This window comes from Cynocephalus volans, chromosome 13 (genome assembly GCF_027409185.1).
Source record: "Cynocephalus volans isolate mCynVol1 chromosome 13, mCynVol1.pri, whole genome shotgun sequence".
Lineage (NCBI taxonomy): Eukaryota > Metazoa > Chordata > Mammalia > Dermoptera > Cynocephalidae > Cynocephalus > Cynocephalus volans.
In genome coordinates, this window is record NC_084472.1 from 17,284,535 (window position 1) to 17,312,485 (window position 27,951).

General features: G+C 43.0%; 1 protein-coding gene across 1 annotated transcript in view; it reads left to right on the forward strand.

The window, feature by feature from the left end:
• The window catches only part of COLEC12 (collectin subfamily member 12), a 149,249-nt gene extending 121,843 nt beyond the window's left edge, over positions 1-27,406 (forward strand). Inside the window, exons 4-10 of the mRNA XM_063076627.1 lie at positions 2,520-2,618; positions 3,353-4,399; positions 14,964-15,452; positions 16,399-16,535; positions 17,725-17,834; positions 25,513-25,658; positions 26,928-27,406. Coding sequence (XP_062932697.1) covers positions 2,520-2,618; positions 3,353-4,399; positions 14,964-15,452; positions 16,399-16,535; positions 17,725-17,834; positions 25,513-25,658; positions 26,928-26,947 — 2,048 coding nt within the window. The 3' untranslated portion in view covers positions 26,948-27,406. The remainder of the gene's footprint in view (positions 1-2,519; positions 2,619-3,352; positions 4,400-14,963; positions 15,453-16,398; positions 16,536-17,724; positions 17,835-25,512; positions 25,659-26,927) is intronic.
• Positions 27,407-27,951: the final 545 nt, after the last annotated feature.

Sequence of the window (27,951 nt, forward strand, 5' to 3'; positions counted from 1 at the left end):
TGGTTGTTGATGAATATATCGTTATGCCGTGCATAAGTGCAATCTGAAGAAAAATTCTACATCAAGAAATAGTTTCCAGTAAAGAGAAGCATGTGAGAAACCAGGCTGCTGGGAACCCTTCTGTGTTTCCTGTTCATTTTCCTCCTATGAGAATGATCTACAAACTGAGGTTTACGTCTATAGACTGGGAGTTTCTAGGGTAAGATAGGATGGCTGTGATGCTGTGTTCCTGATTGAGAATTTGTGCTAATAAAGTGAGTGTAAAGCCTAGTGAAAATGCTGTGTGCTGTTACAGCAACTGTTAGTTCTGCGTCTCTGTCAGTCTGGTATTTTTATGCAGTAGCAAACTGCCAGCATTGCAGCCCTGAAGCTTGTAGCTTTATACCCAGCTCCTATTTTTAAACATAGACACACCCCAGTGTATGTAACTAGTTCCTTAGCACTTGTGGGAAAGGCAGATAGTTTCCTTGCTGCATGGGAGACAAAGTGAACAGTTTCGGGGTTTTTTTGGTTTTTAGTGAATATGTTTATTCCTTTTACTCTACGCAAACCTGCATTTGCTATCCATAATAGTTCTGTGTTTTTTAAAGCTAAAATGGAAGAAAAATTAGAGAGGGCAGAAAATGACTGACTGTCAGCATATTTAGAGGTTTCTTTGGCTTCCAGGAAAGAAGGGCAGGACTTGAGATCCTGCGTGTGGTTTGAGGACAGACTGAGGCATATGTTTTGATTTGAGGATCAAAACTGAACCTAAACTTGTAAACATTCCCCATTTTATTTTTTTTTTTAATTTAGCTTTGCTAAAATCCTTATGAAACATTTGGTTCTTCAGAGTTTCCAGGGATTTGGGAGTATGCATGTCTATCAAACAACCCTAAGGTACAGATTATTATAACTATATCTCTGTGTCTATATAGTAATTAAAAAGCAATAATTATTCAACAATGTGTCATAGTCCTTGCCAATGCTGAGGCTTCCCTGGGTTGGTTGAATACTAGGTTTGTTTGCATGATCTTAGCTCAGCTGATTTTTCACAGGCCTCAGCAGCCAGCAGGCAGATTCTCACTTATTTAAATCAATGGCATAATAAATAAATATTGATTGAACACCTACTAAGTGCCACACACTGAACTAAGAGCTGGATAGAAAACTGAATACAGATTTTCCTGCCTAAAAGGATCCCAGTAAACAAGCCACAACAGTGTGGTGCATGCTGCGATAGGAAGAGGACTACCTGCCAAGATAATTCTTCAAGACACACTTCAGCAAAGGTTTCCCATAGGAAGTGATGAGCTAAGTCTTGAAATAGGACTCAGCTCTGTGAAGAGGCCAGGGAAGAACATTCTAGATGGAGAGAAGAACACTTGGGAAGGTTCAGATAAGAAAAAGCATTTGGTGCAGTGCACACATTTCATGGCCAGACGGGAGGAGCTTGAGAGAGAACTTAGAGAGCTGCTCCAGGGACAGGTCCAGGATCCATGCAGCTGGTTCACGCTGAGTCCCACAAATACATAGGAACTTACTTTATTTCTTGATAGGATCTCAGAAAATCTTCTCACACAGTCATGTGTGGGTAGAACACTTGATAAATAAAACAAACTGGGTCCATTCTCTCCCAATTAATATACAAAGCATATTCATGCTTTAAAAAAAAAAGTCATTTTTTTAAAGCTTACTGGTACCAAGAAAGACAGTCAGACTTGATCCCAAGCTGCTAGAGGTTAGATCTCACACAAGTCACTTGTGGAGAAATATCCTCTTGTTAGACATTTTAGAAACATAAACTTGAATCCGTAACCATAGAGAATCACTGCCTTCTCAGTACAAATAAGAATTGAAGCTTTTATTGGACATTGCACCACTAACTTTCCCTGTCATATACAATCAAGAAAATGTTTAAAAACAAAAACAAAAATGTAAAAAAACTTGATAAATCATTGTTTGGAAACACCACTTTAGGCATCAGCTTTGGAATTGACAAACTACAGATTCAGTTGTCACTAAAGAAAAACAGAAAGAGGCAAACACTCTTGCCTTTGTGCCCCTTCTACCATGACGTTGTGTGTAGACTTGAGCCAGGTGTTCTTTGCCAGTGGAATCCCCTTCTAGGTAAGTGAGGCCCACCTGCCAGGAATGTTTGGGAGCCTGATGGGTGACAAAATTTTATAAAGGATTACAGTATTCTGTTTCTATCTGTGGAAACTAATATAGGAAATAATACAGACTGAGGACTTCTGTAGTACATAGAAATTTTTAATTAGTTCCAAAGAATTTCTGAAACATTTGAATTATTACAGAATTTTAAGAACAGTTAAGAACATACAGCTTTCACTGGATTTTGTGACAAGTAAGTTATTGGTATTTCTAAAAGAATGGCTTTTCCCCAGTATTTAATCTCAATTATACTTTTTGTTTCAACCTGTTTCCTTTATTATGTAGTGAATAGATCTCGTGGCTTGAAACTGAAAAATAAAATATGAGCCGTTATTTATACTAATGCATCATTTTCCAAATCTTAGTTGTAGAGAAAATGGACAATGTCACAGGTGGCATGGAAACATCTCGCCAAACCTATGATGACAAGCTCACAGCAGTGGAAAGTGACCTGAAAAAATTAGGTAATCTGCAACAAGAGTGCACCATTAAGTGGAGTCGCCTAACTCTACTTTGTATAAATGACCACAGCATTTTAGAATGATGTAGATATGAACTCCAATTCACCCTGAAGGACATTTAATTTTTGTTTTATGTGTTGAGTCATTCCTCATGATTTAATCCAAAGACTTTTAAATTTTTAAAGTTAAGGACCAATTTTGGAGTTGAATCCTGCCCAAAAAGCTATTATGTGCCAAATAAAATCCGAAGATCAATCCTGACTGAAAAGAACCACAAGTACCCTTTATTAAAAGCTCTTTTATAAATGCTCAGTAAATTCCTATTTTAAATATTTTAAACTGCATAGAATTGTAGAAATTAATTTATAAAAATAAAAGATTCAAGCCTATTTTATTCCTTGATTTTTGTTTTCATTTTTAAAAAAGGAATTTTGGTGAATTCGAAAGGTTATTTCCTTTTTGACACCCTGCCCAGAGCCCTAGAATCCAGTAAATTCTGCTTCCCTCTGAGAAAAGTGTTTGCCCAAGTTTGTCAGTCCTAGTCCTGAGCACCCTTTCTGATATCCCAGGGCCCAGTTTTAATATATATGTGGATTTTGCGAATGCGGAGCAGTCCACATATAACACAAATTTTATATCTGAGATGCAGTGCATACCAGTTACGTGTTGGTATCTTTGACCTTGCCTGAACACTTCTCCATACCAGTGATCTAAGTAACAAACATTTCTTATTCCAGGGGACCAAACTGGGAAGAAAGCTATAAGCACCAACTCAGAACTTTCTACCTTCAGATCAGGCATTCTAGATCTTCGTCAACAGCTTCGTGAGATTACAGAAAAAACCAGCAAGAACAAAGATATGCTGGAGAAGTTACAGGCAACTGGGGATGCACTGGTGGACAGACAAAGTCAACTGAAAGAAACTTTGGAGAATAACTCTTTCCTCATCACCACTGTCAACAAAACCCTCCAGGCATATAATGGCTATGTCACGAATCTACAACAAGATACCAGTGTGCTCCAGGGCAATCTGCAGAACCAAATGTATTCTCATAATGTGGTCATTATGAACCTCAACAACCTGAACATGACCCAGGTGCAGCAGAGGAACCTCATCACAAATCTGCAGCAGTCTGTGGATGACACAAGCCAGGCTATCCAGCGAATCAAGAACGACTTCCAAAATCTGCAGCAGGTTTTCCTTCAAGCCAAGAAGGACACCGATTGGCTGAAGGAGAAAGTACAGAGCTTGCAGACACTGGCTGCCAACAACTCTGCCTTGGCCAAAGCCAACAACGATACACTTGAGGATATGAACAGCCAGCTCAGCTCATTTACAGGTCAGATGGACAACATCACTACTATCTCACAAGCCAACGAGCAGAACCTGAAAGACCTTCAGGACTTACACAAGGATGCAGAGAATAGAACAGCCACCAAGTTTAGCCAACTGGAGGAACGCTTCCAACTCTTTGAGACGGATATCGTGAACATCATTAGCAATATCAGCTACACGGCCCACCACCTGCGGACGCTGACCAGCAATCTGAATGAAGTCAGGACCACTTGCACGGATACTCTAACCAAACACACGGATGACCTGACCTCCTTGAATAATACACTGGCCAATATCCGTTTGGATTCTGTTTCTCTCAGGATGCAACAAGATGTAATGAGGTCAAGGTTAGACACTGAAGTGGCCAATTTGTCAGTGATTATGGAAGAAATGAAGCTGGTGGACTCCAAGCATGGTCAGCTCATCAAGAATTTTACAATACTACAAGGTAGGTGAAAATTCTAGATTTGTGTGTGTATTTGTTACCCATTGTTGCATAATAAATTACCCTAAAACTTGGCAATTTAAAACAAGAAATATTTATCGTGTCATAGTTTCTGTGGGTCAGGAATTCAGGAGTGGCTTAACTGGTGGTCCTGACTCAGTATGTCTCATGAGATTATAGTCAAGATATTAGCCAGGGCTGCAGTCATCTGAAGGCTTGACTGGGGCTGGAAGGTCTGCTTCCAACATGGCTCGTTCACATGGCTCTTGACAGAAGGCCTCAGTTCCTCTCCGTGTGAAACTGCTTGAGTGTCCTCACAGCATGGCAGCTGGCCACTTCCAGAGCGAGTGATCCAAGAGAGAGAGCAAGAAGGAAGCCATGATGCTTTTTATGACCTGGTCTCAGAAGTCACATACCATCACATACACCATATTCTGTTCTTTAGAAATAAGTCCCTAAGTCCAGCTCACACTCAAGGGGAATGGAATTAAGCCCCACATCTTGAAAAGATGTGTGACTAGGAATTTGTGGACAGTCCTCAAAGGCACTCCACAAATTATATGTTGAATGAAAGATTGGTTAATTTGGATTTTCTCTACTTATTTCAATGCCAGTATAAATTGGGCCCCTCCGAAAGCAAGATTAATTCTTTTACATCACAAAACTACCATTAAGGGATTCCTGTTTCCAAACAGGAATGAAACAGTGTGACTTGCATATAAAATTTGAGTTTTACTATCATCCAGGTCATTCATATAAATTGAAAATCCTTGACTCAGATTGTCTACTTTCGAAGATTTGCTGCAACCATATATTGACAGTATTTTCCAGTTATAAACTATTTTCAGAGGTTTTGAGTTGAAAGTACTGTGTGGAAGATGCTGGGCTCAGCACTCTGGGGTATCCAAAGAACAGCAGATAGGCCCTTGCCTTTAGGTGGCTTAAAATCAAGAGAACTTTAGGACATCAGAAGACAGGCTAAAAGCAAATGGAGTCCTGATTTTCAAAAAGGGGACAAAAGTAGATTCTATACACTAAATAGAATAGGGAGTTTGCCAAGTCGAAGAAATATTTGAGAAGAGATCATTGAAAGGACAATTTGTGAGCTTTTAAGAAAGCTGCAGTCATCAGAGTGAGTTCGCTGAGAAAAAGGCAGGTAGACCCATCTTATTTCTATATATTAACAGAGTTATTAGATTGGTTAAAGTAGGAGAATGAAAAACAGTATATATCAATTTCACCCAGGCATCTGGCAGTGATACCCTTAATAAGAACAAGGTGGAGAAATAGGTGCTGGATTACAGTATGGTTAGCTGAATATTGTTTGCATTACTCTTCTGTGCTGCATAACAAATTACCACAGAGCAGCAGCTTAAAACAACACCGTTTATTATCTCACAGCTTCTGTGAGTCAGGAGTCCAGGCACAGCTTAGGTGGGTCCTGTGCTCAGGATCGCACCAGGCTGCAGGCTTATTGAAAGGCCATGGTTTCATCAGAAGCTCAACTGGGGAAAGATCCATTTCCACATTCCCTCAGGTTCTTGGCATAATTCATCTTTTTGAGACTAAGGTTGAGGTTCCTGTTCTCTTTCTGGTTGTCAACTAGGAACCACTCTTAGCTTCCAGAGCCACCCACAGTTCCCTGCCATGCAGCCATCTCACAACATTGCAGCTTCTTCAGAGCCAGCAAGGAGTCTTTCTCACTCCAGTTTAAGATGGATCCTTGAATACTGTTGCCTCATCAAGGGAGTGACATCCCCTCACCTTTGCCATATTTTGTTGGTTAGAAGCAAGTCACAGTCCCACACTTGGGGAAGAATTATACAAGAACATGAATCATGGGAGTCACCCTAGGGTGTGTCCACCAGTTGGTCAGATGACCAGGCATGTAGAGTGGTAGTCAGTGAGCCCCAGGAGCCTGGAGGCAGGTCTGGATGGCAGATGGCAGCACCCTGTTCAACAGCTTTGTCAGTGGCTAGCACGAGGATGTGGGTGACCTGATCATCCAATACTCACGTGACATGAGACTGTGTATACTAGCTAATGGTGATAGAAGCATAATCCAAAATGATCTAGGAAGCTGGATTGGTACCAGGATGCCAGCCAAATGAAAAACAATTAGCAGGTTTTGTTAAAGGAAGATCAATTTTGGTTTTATAGAATGTGCTTTATAAAAATGGATGTTACCTGAAAATATAATGGTTTCCCTGAGCAATATAGGTGCCCCCAACTCCAGAGGGGCTGGACAATTGCAAGTCAGGGATATTGTAGGTACCAGACATATTCCGAATGAGGGGTGGGCCTGCAAATGAAAAGAAAGTTCTTCAGTGCTTGTGTTTTTCTCTATTCTTTTTCAACCTAAGTTCAAAATGAGGACAGATCACAGCCGATGTGCATCCTTATAAAACGAGAGCTTTCGAAATGTCTCTTGGAACTGTATTGTGTTAGACAATCCTCTCAGGGTATTCTGGGTGTTTCTAGCTATTGATTTAATAGTTTTATTATTCCAGTAGCTTAACTAAGCTTAAACAAGCTTGTCTTCCGCAAGGAAATTTCTGATATACTTAGTTGATAGACAGCACGGCTTGTCAGCTTAAGTAAACATATGAAAAACTCATAGTTGAAGATTCAGATGCTGGATTTAAATTAGTAAATGCTTCCATTATTATTATTTTTATCAGCTAATAATAGTGTAAGTGTGCTGAGTGCTTTTCACAAACCATCCTGGTGAATCCTGACAACTTACAGCCTCATTGACAGTTTATAGATGAGGAAACTAAGGCTTAGAGAGGAATGAGTACTCACTCCAGTTGACACAAATGGTAAGTAGCTAAACAGGATTTGAGCCAGGCTGTCCGGTGTCTCTGAGGATAGTCACTGAAAGTGTATGCCCCTCCTCCCTGTCCCCAGCTGCCCCAGAAGGATCATGTAAGGTCAGGGAGTTGGGATTTTATTCTAATGGGGCGGGGGGAGTGAAAGGAAGGTGGTGATATGATCTAATTGATATTTTTTAAAGGTCATTCCAGGTGTTGGGGGAGGGTGGATTACAGGAGAGCAAGGGTGGCAGCAGGGGTCCCCGAGAGGCTGTGGAGCAGTTATGGGTGATTTGGGATAGAATGGCAGCCGTGGAGGTAGGGGACGTGGTCTCCTCGTCAGAAGGAGTTTGGAGCTGGAGTCAAGGGCAGCCCCAGCCGAGCCCCCACCAATGTGAGGAATCCACAGGTTCAAAGGGCTGTGAATATTCAGAGCCCTCGCTAACCCCTTCCTGACCATGTTTGGTGCCCAGGACCCTGGAATTCCCTGCCCAGTGCACCCAGACCTAAAGAGGCAGCAAGAGGCACCTGCGTGTTGTGGGGGTCGGGGGGTGGTATGGACAGAAGTTGAACATGGGGTGGGGTTGGTGTGTGTAGCTGGGCAAGGGCGATCAGCAGAACCTGCTGGAGACTCAGCCGTGGGGAGTGAGGGAAAGAGGGGAATGGGGTGTCTCCTAAGTTTTTAGTGTGAGCAATGAGGTGGCTGACAGTACAGACGAGGGAAGTACAGAAAGGCCTATTTAGTGGGAGATGTCTATTAGAATGAGGTTCTTGATTCAGTGTTTCTGCAATGCCTCAGAGCCTGGTTTCTGAATATTTTCTTTTTCACATACACTGTTCCATATATTCTTGGGACCATTTATTCCTGGTTGTTCACTGCACTTTCTGTGAGTTGACCTGAGAAACTTCCCAAGCCAACCGAGCTACCTCCCTTCTATTCAATCTGTTCAATTCCCTCCAGACCAGGGACACCAACAAGTATTCTGAGAGAGCAAGAGACGGAGGGAAGAACTCCATTTCCGAATGCAAAGGGTTCCTTCCACACTTCTCATCTCTTGCACCCTTCCTCTTTCTGTATGTGCAGATCTCATCCCTGAGGATGAGGGAAAGATGGATGGAGCTAGATGGATTAATGTTGGCTTGTATGGTGCTCCCCTCTGCAAGATTCAAAACACTCTGATGCTTCCCAGGAAATTCTTGTTGACTTGTGTTTAATGAGCCCCAATGGTTACCATCTGGTTCAGTCCCATAAGACATTTGCCTTGTTAAGAAGCCAAAGCTCACTGGTGACGTGAAGCTAGATAATAATGTGGAAATAGATGTTCGATCCTATAGATTCACTGTAGATGTTGAATCCTGGCAATAGTTATCTCTACATCCACCCACCAAAAAACCTTAAAAACTTTTGTTTCGTTGGTTGGTTGGTTGCAAATAATGTAAAGATTTTCATCCTAAGTATGGCTGCAGAAGGCTGCTCACACACACTCTTGGGTAGGAGGTTTACGCCACACCCTGAGCTGTTCCCTGCAAGCCAAGGAGAGTGTTGGTTGCATCCTCCCTGAACAATGAGATGTTTTCCTTCTCTTCTGAGACTTAAGATTTGATGGGTAAGAACAAGAATCCAGAATCAGACAGATCTGGATTCAGATACCAATTCTCTGTGCCTCAGTTTCCTCATCTGTGTGCACTTTTAGAGTTAGGAGTAGTCAATGAGATAATGTAAAGTGCTGAGTGCAGGGCTGGCATGGGCTTAGCATAACATGCAAGTATGAATAAATTCAGTTCCTATCAAAGATTTCCCTTCTGCTGCAGCTATAGCCAGTACATTGCAATGGAGCACAAAATAGAGCGTCATGTGCATGAAGAATAAAATCACACAGACAGGGTGAAGGTTGATTTGGGTCCAAAAAATGAATCAGACTCGGGCGCTGCCGACAGCTAGCTTCCACTCGTTTTTTCAGTCCGTATTTATGGAGTGTGTGTGATATGTCAATCACGCTGCTGAGCACTTGGACGAATTGTCTGCTTTCATTGTTTTCTCTCTTTAAGGTAGGAATTATTGGCATTCTCCATCTGCAGGGGAGGGAGCTGAGGCACAGAGAGCCTGAGTAACTTGCCCACGGTCGAATAGCTAGTAAAGAGAGACGGGCAAAATGCAGGTCTGCCTAGTTCCCAAACCCATGCCTCCACCATGAACAGATAACATGTTTGGGAAGGTTGAAATGATGCAGAATTTATTACAGGAGAGCAATTGGTTAAGACTGCAGTAAGGGATTGACATTTGAGCCGAACTTCAAAAGATGCATAGGAAGGCTGAAAGGACAGGGGACAAGAGCAAAGAGGCTCGGGCAGAAGGCCTCAGTTCCTCCCGTGTCTGACACCGCCCCCTCTTGCAACACCTCCCCAAATAAGACCGCCTGTCTTGGGATCCTGGAGAGCAGCCATTAGAAGGCACAAAAGCAGACTGTGGCCAGCTGGTGAGAAACAAGGGACTTCCGTGGCTTTCCAGAAGCCCAACTGTTTAAACTGGGGATCAAGAATCAAATTATTCTTCAAAATGATCGCCACATAATATCTGTTAAATTTCTTTTTAATTTGTACATTGCTTTTCACCTTGGTGAAACAGAAACTTTTTTACATTGTAGGTGTTTAACAAATGTTTGATTAATTTAATTGCCTTCAAAATAGATGTTTAAATGAGAAGAAAAATGCATCAGCTTATACCACTATTTTTGTTCTGCCTGGTCTCTCTTCCAGCCCTACCCCCAGTGGGTCTTAACATCGAGTCTCCAAGATTTTGGGTGGCAGTAAGAATTACAGTGGTTTCTCTTCTTTCTGTTAAGCACCAGCAGTTTTGTTGGAAAACATATTTGAACCTTATCTCAGGGGTAGGATATAAGGCTGGGCACTTCTCAAGCCCTGCAGTATGGTTGCCAAATCAGAAATGGCCCAGTGATTTAAAGTCTTCCATGCTCTTTGAACTGTTATAGAGGATTCAGGTTTTCAAGGCTCCCAAAGCTCTGGAGCCTGGGGGACACAGGGTGGAGGTTTTGCTGGCCGTGCAAACACAGGGCTGCTTGGAGTTCTGGTATTGGTTGTATTCAGGCATTTCTGGAGTGTGTGACAGCTTTACCAGCCGCATGGGTATCCTGGCATTTCAGAATCCTGAGCCAGGGAGCCACCCCATTGCCCTTGACATTTAGTTAAAATTTCAGCCAGTTTGAAAGCAAATCTCAAATGTACTTCTCCACAGGACATCACATGTGCCTCCACATGTGGCGTTACTCTTTTCTCCAGTGGATTCAAGTTGTTACTGCACAAGCTCATAAATACTCCAACATTTACTTCATTTTCTTTTTTGGTTTTAAAACACGAAGGGTGACTTATATATTATTTCATTTTATTTTCACTTCCACAGCTGCCCAATAAAAAAATCCAAGTAAGACCCAAAAGCCTGAGATCATCCAGATGCTAATAAACGATATCAACATCCTAGGTCCTGGGGGAAAATGTATCTCAGCATTCATAATCTACTTTTTCTGAGGATCACAATGTTGACTTTCAAAATGGTTTTAGCTCTTTTTCTCAATGATTTTTTAAAAGAAAAAAAAAACCCATAAATTTCTATCCTGTCTTAATGAGTTAAGTATACTACGTGAACCCCTTTATCTGTGGGACACAGAGAATCCATTTTCACATAACCCAGAGTGTGAAGGCAGACAGTGCCAGCTTCCTGGTGGTTTGTGCAAGGCTGGGGCAGCTGTGAATAAAGCCATTGGTAATAGTGTGCTTGCCGGTTTGTGAATATTAAGCTTTATGTTAAGAGAGAGATATACTGTTTATGATGGGCATAGTACTTCATATGGAGAAATTAGGTTGTTATAATCCAGCTGGGAAATCTATCACAAGTAGGATTTTAGATCTTTATCAAAGACATCTCCTAATATCTACTCTTTTCCTAATATCTACAAGATCTGGAAATTAGCATCTGCTGGTGTCTTGTGCTGTCTGTGGGATCCATGTTTGGCGCCATTCTTCAGACAAGCCACAGCTTACATATGGAGGGGGTGGGGACATTTGACAACTACTTCCAGATCAGAGAGAAATAGCTGAACACCATAAACTACTCCAGAAAGAAATAAGATTAATGAAAAGCTGTCACTCCAGGTAAGGGAGGTCTTGGATTCATGTCAGAAGAGGAAGAGAAAGTTGTGTGTCTTTGGGAATCTGTCAATCACTGGAGGAAGGTGTTCTGGAAGAAATGCATCTCCCTGCCGCATCACTCTGTCAGAACAGGGAGACGAGCCCCTGAGTGGTCACAATGTCAGGGTCGCAGGTAAACTCATTTCCCGTAGCTCGCAAGTATAGCACCAACCCCAGATGGGAGTAGTTGAGAAACACTGATTATTAGCAAAATTTTTTAAAAGGATGAGGATGAAGAATTTCTAAGGTCTTTAAATTTCCCCATTGACTTTCTTTATTATTTGGATTTCCTAAGGTTCAGCATAGAACATAAATGAAACAGGAATATTGGAGGAAAAAAGTTACTTTTATTTTTGTTCTTACTCCAAATATATTAGACTTTTGTTGTTGTTGTTTTGGCCTCCTGTCAGTATTTTTCACTACACCTTTCCATAATGCTGCATCCCGTATGGGGGAATGCACATGGCACTTTCCCCACTATTAACCTCTAGGACACTTCCTCAACTACCAAAAGGAACTAAGATACTTTTTTAAAGAAAACCGTGAAATTCCACCTTCCCTATCTTTACTAAATAGCCCAGGCTATTTAATGAGCCTTCAGGTTAACCAGAAAAACACTCAGATTGTGGGTGAGGAGACCCACTGGATCAATTCTTAAGTGTCAGGAGAGTCAGGAAAGATAGATCTCCCCATAATCATTCCACTGGGTAGCCAGTGTTCACCTGATAACATCAACTGAGTGGAGAGGTATCTTTTGGAATAAGGTGAGGGACACCAGGCAGGCCAGTGGTCCACAAAAGTCTCTCCCTTCTGATCTCTCCTGGGTCCCAAAATGTTAGCACTGGAGCGCTGGCCTTTTCAACAGCAATGCACATGTGTTTGATGAACATTCAGTGAATAATGGCTACATGCCAGGCACTGCAAGATCTTGATGGGGAAGGGCCCTCAGTGGAACAAACAAGAGCTAAAAGATTAGAGAAGGAGGAAGAACTTCCATCTGGAGTGGCCTGGGAGGATGACATAGTGATTGATCGGGACTGAAACGGATGAATAAGGGCAGAGGAAATTCTAAGAGGAGAGATGTGTGTAAGTGCAGGGAAGGACAGAATAAACACATGTGAGACCAGCTCACGAAGAGCCTTGATCAAGTAGTGGCTGGATATCCTCGAGCCCATGGAGGTCAGAGCTGGGCTTAAGGAAGACAAAGGTGGAGTGGAAGGAATGGAGAGGCGTCACAGGTAGGAAAATCGGTTAAGAGGTTCCTGTAAAAATCTACCAGAAACACAGAGGAAGGGAAGGAGCCCACGCTAGTGTTGCAACTGAAGGATTGGGGAGGGTTGTGATGGTTGGTGGGAGAAGGGCTGGTGGACGGATGTACACAGCAGAGAGACGAGACGTTCAGTTGCAGACACGCTGGGTAGGAGGTGCTCGCAGAGCTTCCCAATGAAAATGGACCACCCAGAGCCCAGGAGAACTGAAGATAGGGAGGTTCCAACAGGAGCTCGTGGGCTGAGGTCAATGAAATGGGTTCAGGGAGCGGGTGCTTCATCCTGAAGTCTCCCATTTATGGTGCAGATAACCCTAGAAGGAATGCATTTAAGTTAGTCCTGGCCACTAGCATAGACTCTCTTAGGGCCCCCTTGAAGGTCCTGCCAATATATCCATGAGCAACATCATGGGTAGCCTTAAATACGGAAAGCTAAGTCCGGAGCCTAGGTTCCTGCTAAGGGAGAACGGAGATGAATGAGTTAGATTGGAACCATGGATAGGATGAGGGTACGGCGGACTTCTGTCAAGGCCTAGGGTGGGCATGGGGGCAGAGGGAGATCCTCCTGCAGAGGTGGGAAGGGCTGCTTCACAGTTCTTTCCTCAGTGTGGGGATGGGGGAGCAGGAGGGCAGGAGAGATGAAACCTAGGGTGGGTGGGCTCCCTATCCTTTCCCCAGCACTCCCATCCTTCTAACTTTAAAGGCTTTCTGCTTCTGTAGAAAGAGTAAGTGTGGGTCTCTTTGATACATGCAGAAGTGTGAGATCTCAGAAACTCTAAGATCCTGGGGAGTAGAATATTTTGAGAATGGGATCCTCCTAGATACATTCATTTCAACATCAGAAGACCTGAATTCATGTCCTAGCTCCATTACTAGATTGTGATTGCCTATGTCTTTTTCTCCTTGTTATGTCTGTTCTTAGTAGCTAAGTAACCTTGAGCAAATAGCTTGGTGTCTCTGGTCCTATGTGTCCTCATCTGTGCTATGGGAATTATATGTCATAGACAAGGCCAAATGACATAATGTATGTGCAAGTTCCTTGAAAATTGTCAGTCACTATGTAGATCCTGGTTGTGTGTCTCTCTTACCCCTGAGAAATTAAAGAAAATAAAACAATCCTACGGTAAATGAGCTTCTTTATGGGATGATGGGGATGAGCAGGTATTTGCTTTCCTTCTCACCCCCACCTTTTTTAGATGGTCCACCAAATTTTTTTCTTTAGCCCACCTTCCCTATTTGTAGTATTAGACTAACAAACCAGCCCACAGAGTTTGGGCACCAGTCCACACTAGGCAGCAAGTCCCCACCCAGCTTCCCCACAGAGACCTCCCGTTCCCCTGAGCTGGTTCATGGGTGAGTGAGGCTCAGCCCTGAGGACAGCAGTGTCCCTGCATCGTTGGTGGAGGGGTCAGGAAAGCGAGATGGGATGCAACAGAGAGAAAAGGCTGGGGCTTGGTTGTGCCGAGGGAATTAACAGGTCAGTGCCTTTCAACACGTGATTGCAAATTTTACCTTAATTCAACTCTATCCCACAACACCTTAACACAGTGCTTGTAGTTAATGAGTATTTGTCAAATTAAGGAAAAGAGGAAATAAGTAAGAGAGAATCTTGATCCCACCCTGTGCGACTTTTCTACTGGTGACAAAACAGTTCCAGGTGACTAAGAGAACTTAGTCAACAGCGAACAGTGAGGGGCCCCCTGTTGCCAGGGTCAACATTAAGAGCAGTGAGGGGGCACTAAAGAGTCACTGTTAAGAGACATTCTAAATGCTCGGGGTGGGAGAGGTGAGTTTATTGAAGAAAATCTTGTTTTTTAAAAAAAAGACACCAGCGTATTGGTTTGCTTATTTCTTCACAATTCTGGGAGCTAGAAGTCCAAGACTGAGGTGTTGCCAGGGTTGTTTCTTCTGAGGCCTCTCTCCTTGGCTTGTAGATGGCAGTTTCTTGCTGTGGCCTCACATGGCCTGCCCTCTGTGTGTTGTCTGTGTCCTAAACTCCTCTCCTTAGAGGACACCAGTCATATTGGATTGGGGCCCACCACATGACCTCTTTTTAGTTTAATCACCTGTTTAAAGACCCTCTCTCCAAATACAGTCACATTCTGAGCTGCTGGGGTTAGGACTTCAACATCTAAATTTGGGGGAGGATATAACTCAGCCTATAACTGTAGTATGTAAGACTTTTTAAATTGGAGATTTTACAAGAAGATAAGTTCTTCATACAGTGTCACTCACAATGGATTTAATGTTTATGCCATTTACTTTTTTTTTTTTAATGTTTTAGGTCCTCCTGGCCCCAGGGGTCCGAAAGGTGACAGAGGATCCCAGGGACCCCCTGGTCCAACTGGCAACAAGGGACAGAAAGGAGAGAAGGGGGAGCCTGGTCCCCCTGGCCCTGCCGGTGAGAGAGGCCCGACTGGGCCTGCTGGCCCCCCTGGAGAGCGTGGCGGCAAAGGCTCCAAAGGCTCGCAGGGCCCCAAAGGCTCCCGAGGGTCCCCTGGGAAGCCCGGCCCTCAAGGCCCAAGTGGGGACCCAGGCCCCCAGGGCCCACCAGGCAAGGACGGACTCCCTGGCCCCCAGGGCCCTCCTGGCTTCCAGGGACTACAGGGCACTGTAGGGGAGCCTGGAGTGCCAGGACCACGGGGATTGCCAGGCTTGCCCGGGGTGCCAGGCATGCCAGGCCCCAAGGGTCCCCCAGGGCCCCCAGGCCCATCAGGCACAGCAGTGCCCCTGGCTCTGCAGAACGAGCCAACCTCGGCACCAGAAGCCAATGGTAAGTCTGAGCCCTTCCTCCCAATGGGGTGTGGGCAGTGTGTGGGCTGGTATCTGGGCCAGCCCTGTGTGCCCCCCATTTTATTTGGCCTTGAAAGCATCCTGGGGGGGCGGGGCCTGATGCTGTCACTGGCCTTTGTACCAGGTTGTGTCACCAGGCACATGAGTTTCTCTCCAAACATGATCAGGTTCTCTAGTGCTTGTTTATTTAGAGGAGTCGGGCCCTTAGAAGACAAAGGGCTCCCAAAATGTTTTCTTCCTGCAAGCCTGCGGCTGGCCACCCTGCCCTGTCCTGTCCTCAGCTCCTACTCTTCACCCTGGGGAAAGACAATTCCCTCGGAGAACTCCATCAACATGCAGATGGAACTTTCTGATATGCGTGCCTGGATTTAATTTCTCCTTGGGAAGGTGAAAGAGTGCCTTCTAGTCATTTGATAATTAAACCTTTGGCAAAACTCTCATGTTTGATTAGCAACCAAGCCTATTTTTCTCTCCTTACCCAACCTCAATTCCACCTGATTTCCTCCTGGAAGACTCAGATTATCTTTGTTGCTCTGTGGCCTGGTTTTGGTTCTGGGTTCTCACATCCAGTTGTTTATACGTTCCATGTGATTCCAGACAGACGTTGAACATCTGTTGCTGGCCTGCTTTTTGTTGTTGTTTCAGTTATTTCTGTCATTGTAAAGACTAATCCAGATGCAGAGGAACAAAGACCCAGTCACAGATATTTTCCAGATCATGTGGATTTAACTACTGTGCGCCCTGCTGTCCACGTCTCTGGATTAGTCCTTGCTCTGAGCATGTCGTGGACATCAGCCACGGCTCTGCACAGGACACTGGGGCTGCTCCTGGCAGGGCCATCATTTTGGTGTCTTAAACATAGCTGAAGAAAGGCAGAGTGCTTTCCGGGATTTTTTAATTAATGTTTTACACCTCTGCATTCCCAGGCTGCCCACCTCACTGGAAGAACTTCACAGACAAATGCTACTATTTTTCGGTTAAAAAAGAAATTTTTGAGGAGGCAAAACTTTTCTGTGAAGACAAATCTTCACATCTCATTTTCATAAACACAAGGGAGGAACAGGTATGTTTGCCACATACTTGGTTGGGAAAAACTATAATTTAAGGATAGTTTCCATCTGGAAATTGCATGCTTGTTGGGGATTCAAAGATACAAAGAATTCATAGTCACATAAACATGGAAGATCTGGGCTTTATCCAGTGACTAGAAGCATGCATGGCGTTGGAATTTCGTCCCCACACTTCCACCTGGAAGATAATGCTTATTGAGCCTGGAGATGTGCAGCTTCTCCCAGTGGCTTACGGGAGCATCATAATGCAGGGGAGAAGCTTGAGGGCTGCCACCAGGCCCCTGAGAAGAGGGCAGCAGAGGCATGAGCACCGTGGGGGTGGGCAGAGGCGTAAGGCACCAGGCATGTGGCCCCAGAGGGGTTAGGAAGAGAGAGAAGGCTAAGGGGGACATGATCATAACAGTGACCACTCGTTAGACCGCTGCTATGTGCCAGGCACAGTATGAGATAGCTCCTTTAAACCTCACAATGACCCTAGAACATAGGTATTATTATCCCCATTGTACAGATAAGAAAACTGAGGCCCAGCAAGGTTTAAGTGACTTACTCATGGCCCGACAAGTAAATGCAGAGCTGAGACTGAAACTGAAGTCTTTCTAGCAACACTGCCCTTTCTTTGGTGCCACACCGTTGCAGTGGCCACCTTTCTTTTCCCTGTCTCCAGCAGACACAGCTTTGAACACAGATGTGTCCCATAGTAACGGACTGGGAATGAGCATATGGAGGACAGTGGTCAGGTGTCCAAGCTTTAGAATAGACAGACCTGGGCCTGATCTAGCTCAGCCCCTTCTTATGTTTATTACATAGGTTGATGTAAAGGCTTCAAGACATGCTGCACATGGGTGCTGGCCCAGAGGATGAGCTCAGTAATGCCCAGGCCGTTACTATTGTTAGAGCATAGGAGGGGTGGGAGATTGAGTCGAGGGGAATTCATGTTTTATTGGAAGAGCATCACTTTAACATCACTTGTAAACTTGTCAGAAGAAAAAGAAGTCAAAGCCCCCAAAACAGTGCAAAACAGAAACAAGTGTAACAAAAAGAGGGCAGCCAGAGCGGTGTGCAAGTCCTGGTGAACATCCTCTTTACGTTGTTCTTTTTTTTCAAATGTTAAAAAAATAAAATAAAAAGCCGCTCCGACATCTGTTCCAAGAAATAGTGATGCACCACCGATTTATTTTTCAGCAATGGATAAAAAAGCAGATAACAGAGGAATATAGCTACTGGATTGGCCTCACGGACTCGGAGCATGAAAATGAATGGAGGTGGCTGGATGGGACGTCTCTGGACTACAAGTGAGTGCTCAGAAACTTCCAGATCGGTGGTCAGACTCTCACTGTTCTGTTTCACCTCTTGCCTGACTCCCTACGTTTTCTTTCTTAGTGACCTTATGTCCTGGACACTCTTCTCAAACTGAGACTCCTGGTACCCATTGCATATTTGCACTAGCGGACCTGTGTTTGACAACCCATGAGCTGTCAAGTGGGGTTTCTTTCTTCTTTTCATAGAGTGAAATTTTTTTCATTTCTAAGAAAAAAATCATGAGATTCATAAAACCACTCAGTGTGGTACTTCTGGCCGAGGCATTTTCTTTAAATGCTATGAAAGATGATGAAGCCCAGACACCCTCAGGCACATTCAGTGTTTATGCCGGACGTGCTCCTGAGGACTGGGGAGCTCTCTTCAGGATAACACCATCAGTGCCCCGAACCCCCATTGGGCTTCTGGCCAGAGTGTGATTGTAAATTACAAGTTTATGACTCTGTTACACACGGGAAGTTGCGTTTGTGGGATACACATCCCCTAAAGGTTTGAAGAATCCCTGTACGTCAGATGTGACCTGAGTTTTATAAAAGTGGCAACAAAGAACAGAAGCACTTTGCAGTAACTCCTCAGACCTGCTAGGGGCACAGAAGTCCGCAGAGCCTCATCCTCCCCCTGGGGCGTCCGCTAACAATGACTGAATTATACCAATTTGAATTTCACTTCTCCCTACTCTAATGAATGTGAAAATATGCAACAAACTGAACTAAATGGAAAAGAATTTATAAAAATCCACCTCTGAGTAAGCTTTAGTTTGCTGGAGACAGAGAAGCCAGGCCTTGCAGAGACTCCATCAGGCACTAGAGCATCATGTCATCGAGAGTACAGAGACCCACTGGGACTGTTCAGTCCCGGGAGAGGAGAAAACGAGGGTGTTTCAGGTCTAAGACCTTCTCCGGGTACCGAGGCACAGATCTATACCAGCTGAGGAGAGGGGCATAGGGTCAGAGGTGGTGGAGAGGCCAGAAACGGTTTTTAAAATGTTCCTGCATGTGTGTACCTGTGCACATGGGTAGACAGGTTGCTTTACACTTTTAAATCCTCCATGGGAAGAGCATGATTAGAGGACATAAGTGGAAACCAGAATAAAGCCATCTCCTTTTTAAAAAAAAAAAAATGTAGCCAAATGTTGAAGTGGAACATTCGAAGATTTTCAGTCTGCTGCAAAGGTGAACCTCAGACTGCCCCCCAGGACAGTGGGTACCTGGCTGCTGGCCTGTCGTATACACTGTCTGGTCTTCCTCGTCTGCACTTGGGAGACTGAAAACCATTTTGGGAGTCTAAGACAGAGGCAGTGGAGGGCTGGATGTGGGGATGGGAGGCAGAGATTGTTAAAGGAAAGACAAATCTGTTCCTTTAACAGTCAAGAGTGCCAGGATCTTTTTTTTTCAGTGGAGTTGGAAGGAAAAAAAAAATCCATCTCCTCCACTTTTCACACTGCCATAAATGCAAAAAAGGTCTGGGTTAGACTCACTAAGAAATTCAATCTTAAGCATTCCTCCAAGAAAAAACTGGATTGGCCCATATGGAATGGATTGAGCTGTAACATTACTGTCCATACCAGCTCTCCCAAGGTGAAACTCTTCTCTTCCCTGGGCTCCAGCAAGAATTGTGTGGTTTGTGAGGAGTACGCCAGCGTGGGTACCTGGGACCTGAGAAGGATGATGTCACCAGACACCTTACTGGGAACTCTGTCCCCAGCCACAGCCACCCTGGAGCCTCCTGCAAGCTGCAGCGTCTGCACCTCAGCCACAGCACAGACTGTGATGCTCGTTTTCTACCCAGAGGAATACACACATGTGTAAAGATCCCCAGGATCAAGTTTTAAAAGAAAGAATAAATTAGGCCGACATATTATGCGGTGTCAATAACCAAAGGCTAATTTAATTTGACATATAATAATAAACATTATACAAACTAGAAAAAGAGCCAGTGCAGTGGGAGAGGGCGCACGTGCTCTGGAGTCAGTGAGGTCTGGGTTACGGGCCTTGACCCGGCACTCGAAGCTTCGAAACCTCATGTTTGTTACTCAACCAGGTAAACTCTCCATGTCCCCATTTATAAAATGAATTTTATGAAAGTGCCTATGTCAGTATTGTGAAAATAATATAACATATATATAAAACATTTAGTACAGAGTTTGCCACATGGAAAGTGCTTGAGAAATATTACCTGCTAATTGTATTATACTACTATCGTTATAATCATAATTATTTTTATACTAGTTGATAACTGCAGTATAATACTACCTAGAACATATATGCATTACAGGACCCTGATTGAGATGCCACACACAGTATCTCACTCAAGTCTCACATGTTTGTGAAGAAAACAAGAAAAATGTTCTCTGTTGTGAGCCTGAGAGTGGGGACTGGGCTTCAGGCCATCAGGGGTCTCTCACCAGTGTAAACCACCCTAAATACTTCTCCATTTATTCAGAGTCATCTGTACCCTTCTCTTTGCTTCTGTGGCCTCCAAGCATTGGTCTATCCAGCTCCCTTTCTCCTGCCACCAGCAATGATTTCCAGACCTGGAGAACATAAGAAACTATGATGAACAAGTATACACCAAGAAATTGGATAACCTAAAAGAGAGGGATAGATTCCTAGAAACATACAACCTACATACACATGTAAAAATCCCCAGGATCAAATTTTAAAAGGAAGAATAAATTAGGCAGACATATTTATCAAGAAGAAATAAAAAGCCTGAACAGACCAATAACAAACAAGGAGAATGTGAAGTAGTAATCAAAAACCTCCCAGCAGAGGAAAGCCCAGGACCAGATGGTTTCACGGCTGAATTCTACCAGACATTCAAAGAATTAATACCAATCCTTCTTAAACTCTCCCAAAAAAGAGAAGTAGAAGGACCTGACACCACTCCCTAGGATACAGAAGAATGAAGCCCCACAGCTTTCCTCCCACCCTTTTGCCCCAGCACACACGCAGCTCTTTTGAAATTGTTTAAGGGTTTTGTGGTTACTGTTAAAGAGGAAATAGACAAGGGATCAAAAGCTCTCTCCTCTGCCTCTCGGCCTCACTGTATTTTTTATACCGAGACCTGGCTGAGAAAGACGGTGCTGGCATCAACAAACAAGAAGCAATGGAGAGATGTAATAAATGCAAAAGACTTGGGGCACACACAGACCTGGACTCAGGTTTCTTTCCCATAAAACAGACAACCTGACCACTGAATCCTATGGCTGTTTCTGCACCAGAACAGGACAGGGCCAGCTGGAGAAGAGGACGGCATGAGACACAACCTGCCATGGCCCAGAACAGTGCCAGACAGGTCCACACACCAAGACAATTTCAAAAAAAGACAGGAGGGCCCCCATAGATTGTCAAGATTTTGTTTGCCAATTAAGGACATGGTTTTTAAAAATCACCTATTAGCAAATCTCAGCGTTAAAAAAAAATAAACGTACAGTCCAAGGAAAGACAGCCGGCCACCTTACATGTGCACATACATACACACATATACATACACACACCACACACGCACGTTGCCTTATTTTCCTCATTTCACCACAGACACCAGTGAGAACATCATCCTTGGCCAGCACCCACCCCTGACTAGGGACTGGGATTCATTTGCCCACAGTGCTGTGAAAACATTCGGTGAATTATCCTGGAGCATCCCCTGTGAGTCGCCCTCTGTGCTGGGCTGCAGGATCTTTTCCAGAGTGTGGGGTTGGACTCATGTCCAGGCCATGTCACAATCAAGAGGACGTACCACCCCTAACTATGGACGCAGCAAAGAGCAGGGCTTCAACAGAGATTGCAGTCTTCTCCTCTCAGCAACTGATAGAACAAGGAGATAGAAAAATCAATTGGGATAAAGTAGACACTCTCAACTAACTTGACTTAATTGATATCTAACATTTCACACAACAACTGCAAATACACATTCTTTTCAAATGTATGCAGTATATTCACCAAGATAAACTATATGCTGGGCCACAAAACAAGTCTCAATAAATTTTAAAGAATTGGAGCTATACAGAGTACATTTTCTTCTCTTTCCTTTTTTTTTTTTTTAAAAAAAAGATGACCAGTAAGGGGATCTTAACCCTTGACTTGGTGTTGTCAGCACCATGCTCTCCCAAGTGAGCCCCGGGCCGGCCCTCAGAGTACATTATCTAACCAAAAAAAAATTAAATTAGAAATTGATAACAAAGATGTATGTGCATGTAAAATCCCAAATATTTGAAAATTAAATGACACATTTCTAAAAAACCCATGGATCAAAGAAGAAATCACAACGGATATCTAAAATATTTCAAAGAAAATAAAAACGTATCAAAATTTGTGGGACATAGCTAAAACAGAGTGTAGAGGAATAGTTATAGCTTTAAAATGTGTGCATTAGAAACATTTTTTGAAGGTTGAAAGTTGATGATCTAAGCTTCCACCTTACGAGGGTAGAAAAAGAAGAGAAATTAATCCCTAAGTAGAAGGAAAGAAAGAATAAAGACCAGAAAGCAATGAAATAGAAAACAGACAAATAATAGGATTGGTGAAATCAGGAGCTTGTCAAAGCTGACCTTTCTTTTTACTCATGATGGAATAAACATAGGTGTGTCATTTGACAGATTGTCACTGTTAATGGAAGCTTCCTGGGGGAATCAGATACTTACAGGATATAGGTTTTGCCCACCTGCTGAAAGCAGAACTCTAAGGTAGCTTCTTAAGGACCTGCTTTTAATTGCCCACCTTAGATCACCAGAGATGTGACAGTGTTCCGGCAAGTTTCCCAAAACACACTTGAATCTCCTTTTCCATCATTTGGTGGGAGTATGCTGTCAAGTTATGAGTAACCGCTTTCATCTTGACATCACAAAGATAAAACAGGTTGTCTTTCTGTCCATGCGGATTGCTCCATATAAAATTACATATCATGTTTTTGGAATATAGAACTGTAGAATAGTGGGGAGCATCTGCTAATTCACCAATCACCCACGCTGGTCCACACTGCATATTTGCACCAGAGTGGCACTGGCTCAGGCCACCAGAGAGGAGTCTTCCACAATGTAGACCCTTGTAGTGGGAGAAAATTCTGCTGCAGAGAAACATTTCTCACTACTAAGATTTTCCTGCTTTGAGGCCAGGCACTTACCAGCAGAAGCTTCTTGGCTCTGAAGTCTTGTCATTCTTGTGGCCGATGAGAAAATACTAAGTTGTGAGGTTGGCAAGATCTGTTCTCAGTATTAAGACTATGTGCTCCACCTCCATTAGGACGACCCCCAAATCCTGTGAGAGAGCTCCACACCCACTAGCTGGTGTGTTGTGTGTGTTTCCAGCTCACTGGAACAGTCAGTCCAAGCGCTTCCAAGGCTCCTGGTGTACTTACAGCTGCTGTCCAAGTATGTGTGCATGTTGCTACCCAACCACTTCTGTGACATGTGTATCATAATATGGGATTTAGGATTTTCAGCCCACGCTTCAGTCACTTCTTTCCAGAATCTACCTGTGAATGAGGTTAAGGTTCTATTTAGGCTTTTCATTCTTCTCCAGAATATATACATTCTATTTATCTGACATGTTCTCTTCTGTTTTATTGTAAGCATGCAGACTGAGGGGTTTTGCCACAGGTAACTCCCTGTGATTTTAGCTTTTCCAAAAAGATGCTTTGAGACTCTGGGTGCTAAGTCTACAAGACACATTGCCCCTGCAGCCTGGCTTCGGACTACCCCACCTCCCTTCTGTTCTGGCCCATCTCTGTCACCTCTGCTCATGCCACAGAACTGAGTCTGCTTTATTCCTAAGGAAAGACTTAAGCACTGTATGTGAAGAATTCCAGTGACCTGGAAAAACAAATGGAGAAAGGTGATACAGTAACTGTCTCCTTTCTTATCGCTTGGTTATCTTTCTCTCTAGTCGATAAATCCCTTTTATCTATTTAACTTAAAATGACTTAAAAGGACATGCAAGGGGAAAATACTAAGCAGGCCTCCTAAACCCAGGGAGTCCTATGTATACAATTCCCCAATTGAGAAATCAAAAATATCAAATGTCTCACTATTATACATTCAGGAATCATAGATCTCAAATTCTGTAAACAAAATTGGAATAGAACCCCTCACGTTACTGGCAGAAATAAACAAAATATATAGTAAGATCAGACCACTCAGCATCACTGACATTTCCAGAGGAGCCCTGCAGGGTGGGCAGAAATACACAAAAAAAGCATACGTGAAAGTAAACTGTTTTTCCTTCCAAATGCATTTCTGTCTGGCATCACTGTGACAGTCTGAGATTCTGAATTCATCTGTGTCTTGTCTGTTGTGGAAGTTCCACAAGAGCTGGAACTTAGTTCTCTGCACTGCTGAGTTGCCATCACATACGTTATACCTGGCACACTGTAGGTGCTGTACGGATATCTCTTGAGTGAGTGAATAAATGTATGAATGAATGACTATTTTCTAACTCTCCCTTCTAAGCATCATACCGTTTTTACTCTCATCAGTTGATGGTTTCCTGTAAATTATCTTTTCATTGATAGATTTAATTGAGGTCTTAATTGAGGTCACTATTCTTTTTTTTTTTATAATTCCGAAATGCACTTTTGGTTTGGAGGAGTCAATTCTCTCTTGCTTCCCCATCCTTTGCCTGTAAACTTCAGCTGACCTCTTCACTGCCCACTGATTTTGCTGATCCTTATTGTCAAAAGATGTAGAGCAATATGGGCCCTGTCCTCGGGTGACCCTAGGATACCCTGTGGTTGAAGGAGTAATGAGTCATCACTGAAGGGAAGCGCCTCCTGCTGCAGATGTTCTTTCAGACCCTCCACGTGAGGCAGGCTTGTCCTCTCAGGCAGTATCCACAGCTTCTGTGCGTGATCCTGCTTCTTAGAGAAGATCTAGCCTTCAAGAGTTGAGTCTGGAAGCATATCTAAATACAGCACAGAAACAGAATCAAGAACTGTTAACCCTGGCCAAGTGCTGTTTTTGAGCAGTGGCATCCAAGTGAACTCATCCTAAAGAAAAACTTGTTTTTAAGACTCTCCCAAAAAGAGGCAATGAAATGTATGAGTCATTTTCAGTAAGAGTAAATTACTACTTTCTAAAGTGGTCAACCATCTACAACGTAGCCAGCAATAACCAGTCGTTTGTAGCCATAGGCTCTTGTAAATGTATATCAAGGGTGTCTCACTTTCTCCTCTTGACGCTTTGACTTGTTAAAGGCAAAATATCATGATGAACAAGGATCCCTGTAGGTTCTCACAGGACCGTGTGTGCACGCACGCATGTGTGTGTGACGTCCTCACAGTGCACATATATTCACGCATATAACATATACATACACACCCAGAAGTCAGCAGCATTCCAGAACACATTAGAAAGTCATTCATCTAACTGTGGCAAGGAAGGACTCCCTAACGTGAAGTGATGAAGAAGCTCAGTGAGTTGATTTCACTGTGGCAAAGATAACAAGCCTGCAGGGAGATGCTGCATTACACATTACTCTGCAAAACAGCTGCTGCTTATTCTGAGTGAGAGCATGTGCTGCTTTTCAAACAATGCATCTTCATTCCAGGACAAGTGAAACACTTCAGTTTTGTTTTTAACATTTCTCTGCCACTCTTGACTAAACAAAACCTCCATGTTACTGTGCAAATAACACTCAACTTCTGTTTTGTTGAAAGAAATTGGAAAGCTGGACAGCCAGATAACTGGGGTCATGGCCAAGGGCCAGGAGAAGACTGTGCGGGGTTGATTTATGCCGGGCAGTGGAACGATTTCCAGTGTGAAGACGTCAACAACTTCATTTGCGAAAAAGACAGGGAGACAGGTAAGCAGTAGATGCGATTTAAGAGGGAGCTGCAGAGCTAGTGTCCTGTCAAAGGGTGAGAGGCTGTGAGGACAAGGGCTGTGAATGCAGGCTCTGTGATGAGGTTCCAGTCCTGCTTCTGCCACATACTAGCTGGGCATGTTATTAACCTCAGGGGAATAATGATAGTATCTTCTTCACTAGGTTGTTTTGAGGACTTAAGTTAATAAATGTGCCTAATGTATAGGAAGTACTCAGTAAATATTTTACTCACTAGCTCAGGTCAATATCTTATAGTATTGTCTGTTCATTGTTTTTTTAAGATATGGCACCAATATTATGTCTTTTTCATAGACATCCATACACAGCCCATGCAGGTGGCCAAGCATGCAATGCCAAGTTTATCTGTTGAGCACCTACTAGAGGTCAGATGCCATGCTAGGTAATGGAAGGATACAGTCTGCGCCTCATAAGCCAAGGGGCCTTTAGAGATCTTCTTGACTTCAAAGGATACTTATCTAACTTTATTTAATATATGACCCTCCTTGGAACAGGAGCATCATGGTTTTCCTCATCAGAACTAGATTTTAAAGTTTGTGATGGGGGATGGAGGAAATGGGGGACGATTGCTAATGGTTACAGCGTTTCTTTGGGGGGTAATGACAATGTTCTAAAATTAGATTAGATCTAAATTGTACAACTTTGTGAATATGAAAAACCACTGAATTTTATACTTTAAATGGGTGCATTGTATGATTTGTGAATTATATTTCAATAAAGCCATAATAAAACAAAAAAGTTGGTGGTAAACAAAAACTTCAAATACATTTTGCTCAAATAATTTTTGGAAGTAAATGGGGCTCAAGTTATCCATATCTCCATTCCACAGACAGTTATGGAGTACCTTGGATGTGTCAGGCATGGGTCCAAGGGCTGGGGATCTCAGGACACATAAGGAACTCATAGCCCAGTCAGTTGAGGGGAGGAATACAGATATCTAAACAAGAGATTACAGTAGATGGTGACCAGTCGCCCAGATCTACCATTGGTTTGTCTTGTTTGGCCATATGGGATGTGGGTAGGGACTAGGCTTCCCAGAATAGTCTCCTTCGGGATGAAATTTCGCTTTTACTTAATCTGAATAAGAACTTCTAGACATTTCTTTGGGGGAAAAAAAACTGTTTAATAATGTATTTTCAAATCTTTTCTATAAAAATATATATACCTTTTTCTGAATTGTACATTAACTTTATAAGAAAAACTAACACCCATCCTTTTTCTCTCTTTTAGTACTATCATCCGCATTGTAGTGGACTGTGATGTGTAATGAGCAAATTTAAACACACCTCTCAAAGGCAAAGGATACTCCTTTCTGATGGCATCACCTTCTCACCAGATTGAGCGGGGGAAAGCACTGATAACTAATTACTGAAAAAAATTGACAGCTAGTGTTTTTTTACCATTCGCTGTTACCCAAGGACTTGGGAACTAAAATGTTCCCCCAGTGCGATATGTTGATTTTCAGTGTGCAAATGGACTGAATCACATAAGTTTCTCAGCCAGTAACCATACAGTTATGCAGATTATATCTTCCAAAGTTTGGAATGCTCCAATCTGAAAAAGACTACCATTGGTTGTTGAGCTATAGGAAGAACTTAAACATATACTGTGTAAACAGTACCTTACATTTCTCAAGTCACAAATGTAGGAGAAATATGCAGACATACAGATATATAGGCCAACTCCTAGTAATAATATGAAATATACTTAAAGAGCTTTTAAAACTTTGTATTTTTGTACAAAATATTTGCCTTTTACAATTATTTTTTTTCCTTTTTTTTGTCATTTTACCAATATAATACATGGCACCAAAGAAAACAATAATGGTACTAATAAAAACTCATTGGGTTTCTTGTCATATTTAGTTCTACCCAGTGGCAAAGAATTTTTTTCAGTTGTGGTTTAAAAAAAATTAAATAGACATGTATATATATATTTTTTAAAGTATCATTTTCTCAGAGGAGTCAATCACTTGAGATGTCTAGAAATATCCTTGCAGATTTGCCAGTGTAGATCAAGCCCGAGCACAAACATCGCTCAGTCAAGTGGGCTGTGCCTTGAGCCCATCACCCACCAACACTCTTGATGTGTGCCTGGTGAAGCTCAGAGGAAGTGGTCAACTCAGGATGAGTTTTTATTTCATTTTGGTGGACTCGGGGTGGTAGAAAGGCATCTGTTAGGAAGGGCAGACCACCCAAATCTTGCTATCTAGGAGGCCCTGTTTGATGGCTGAGGCATAACTGTACTTGATATC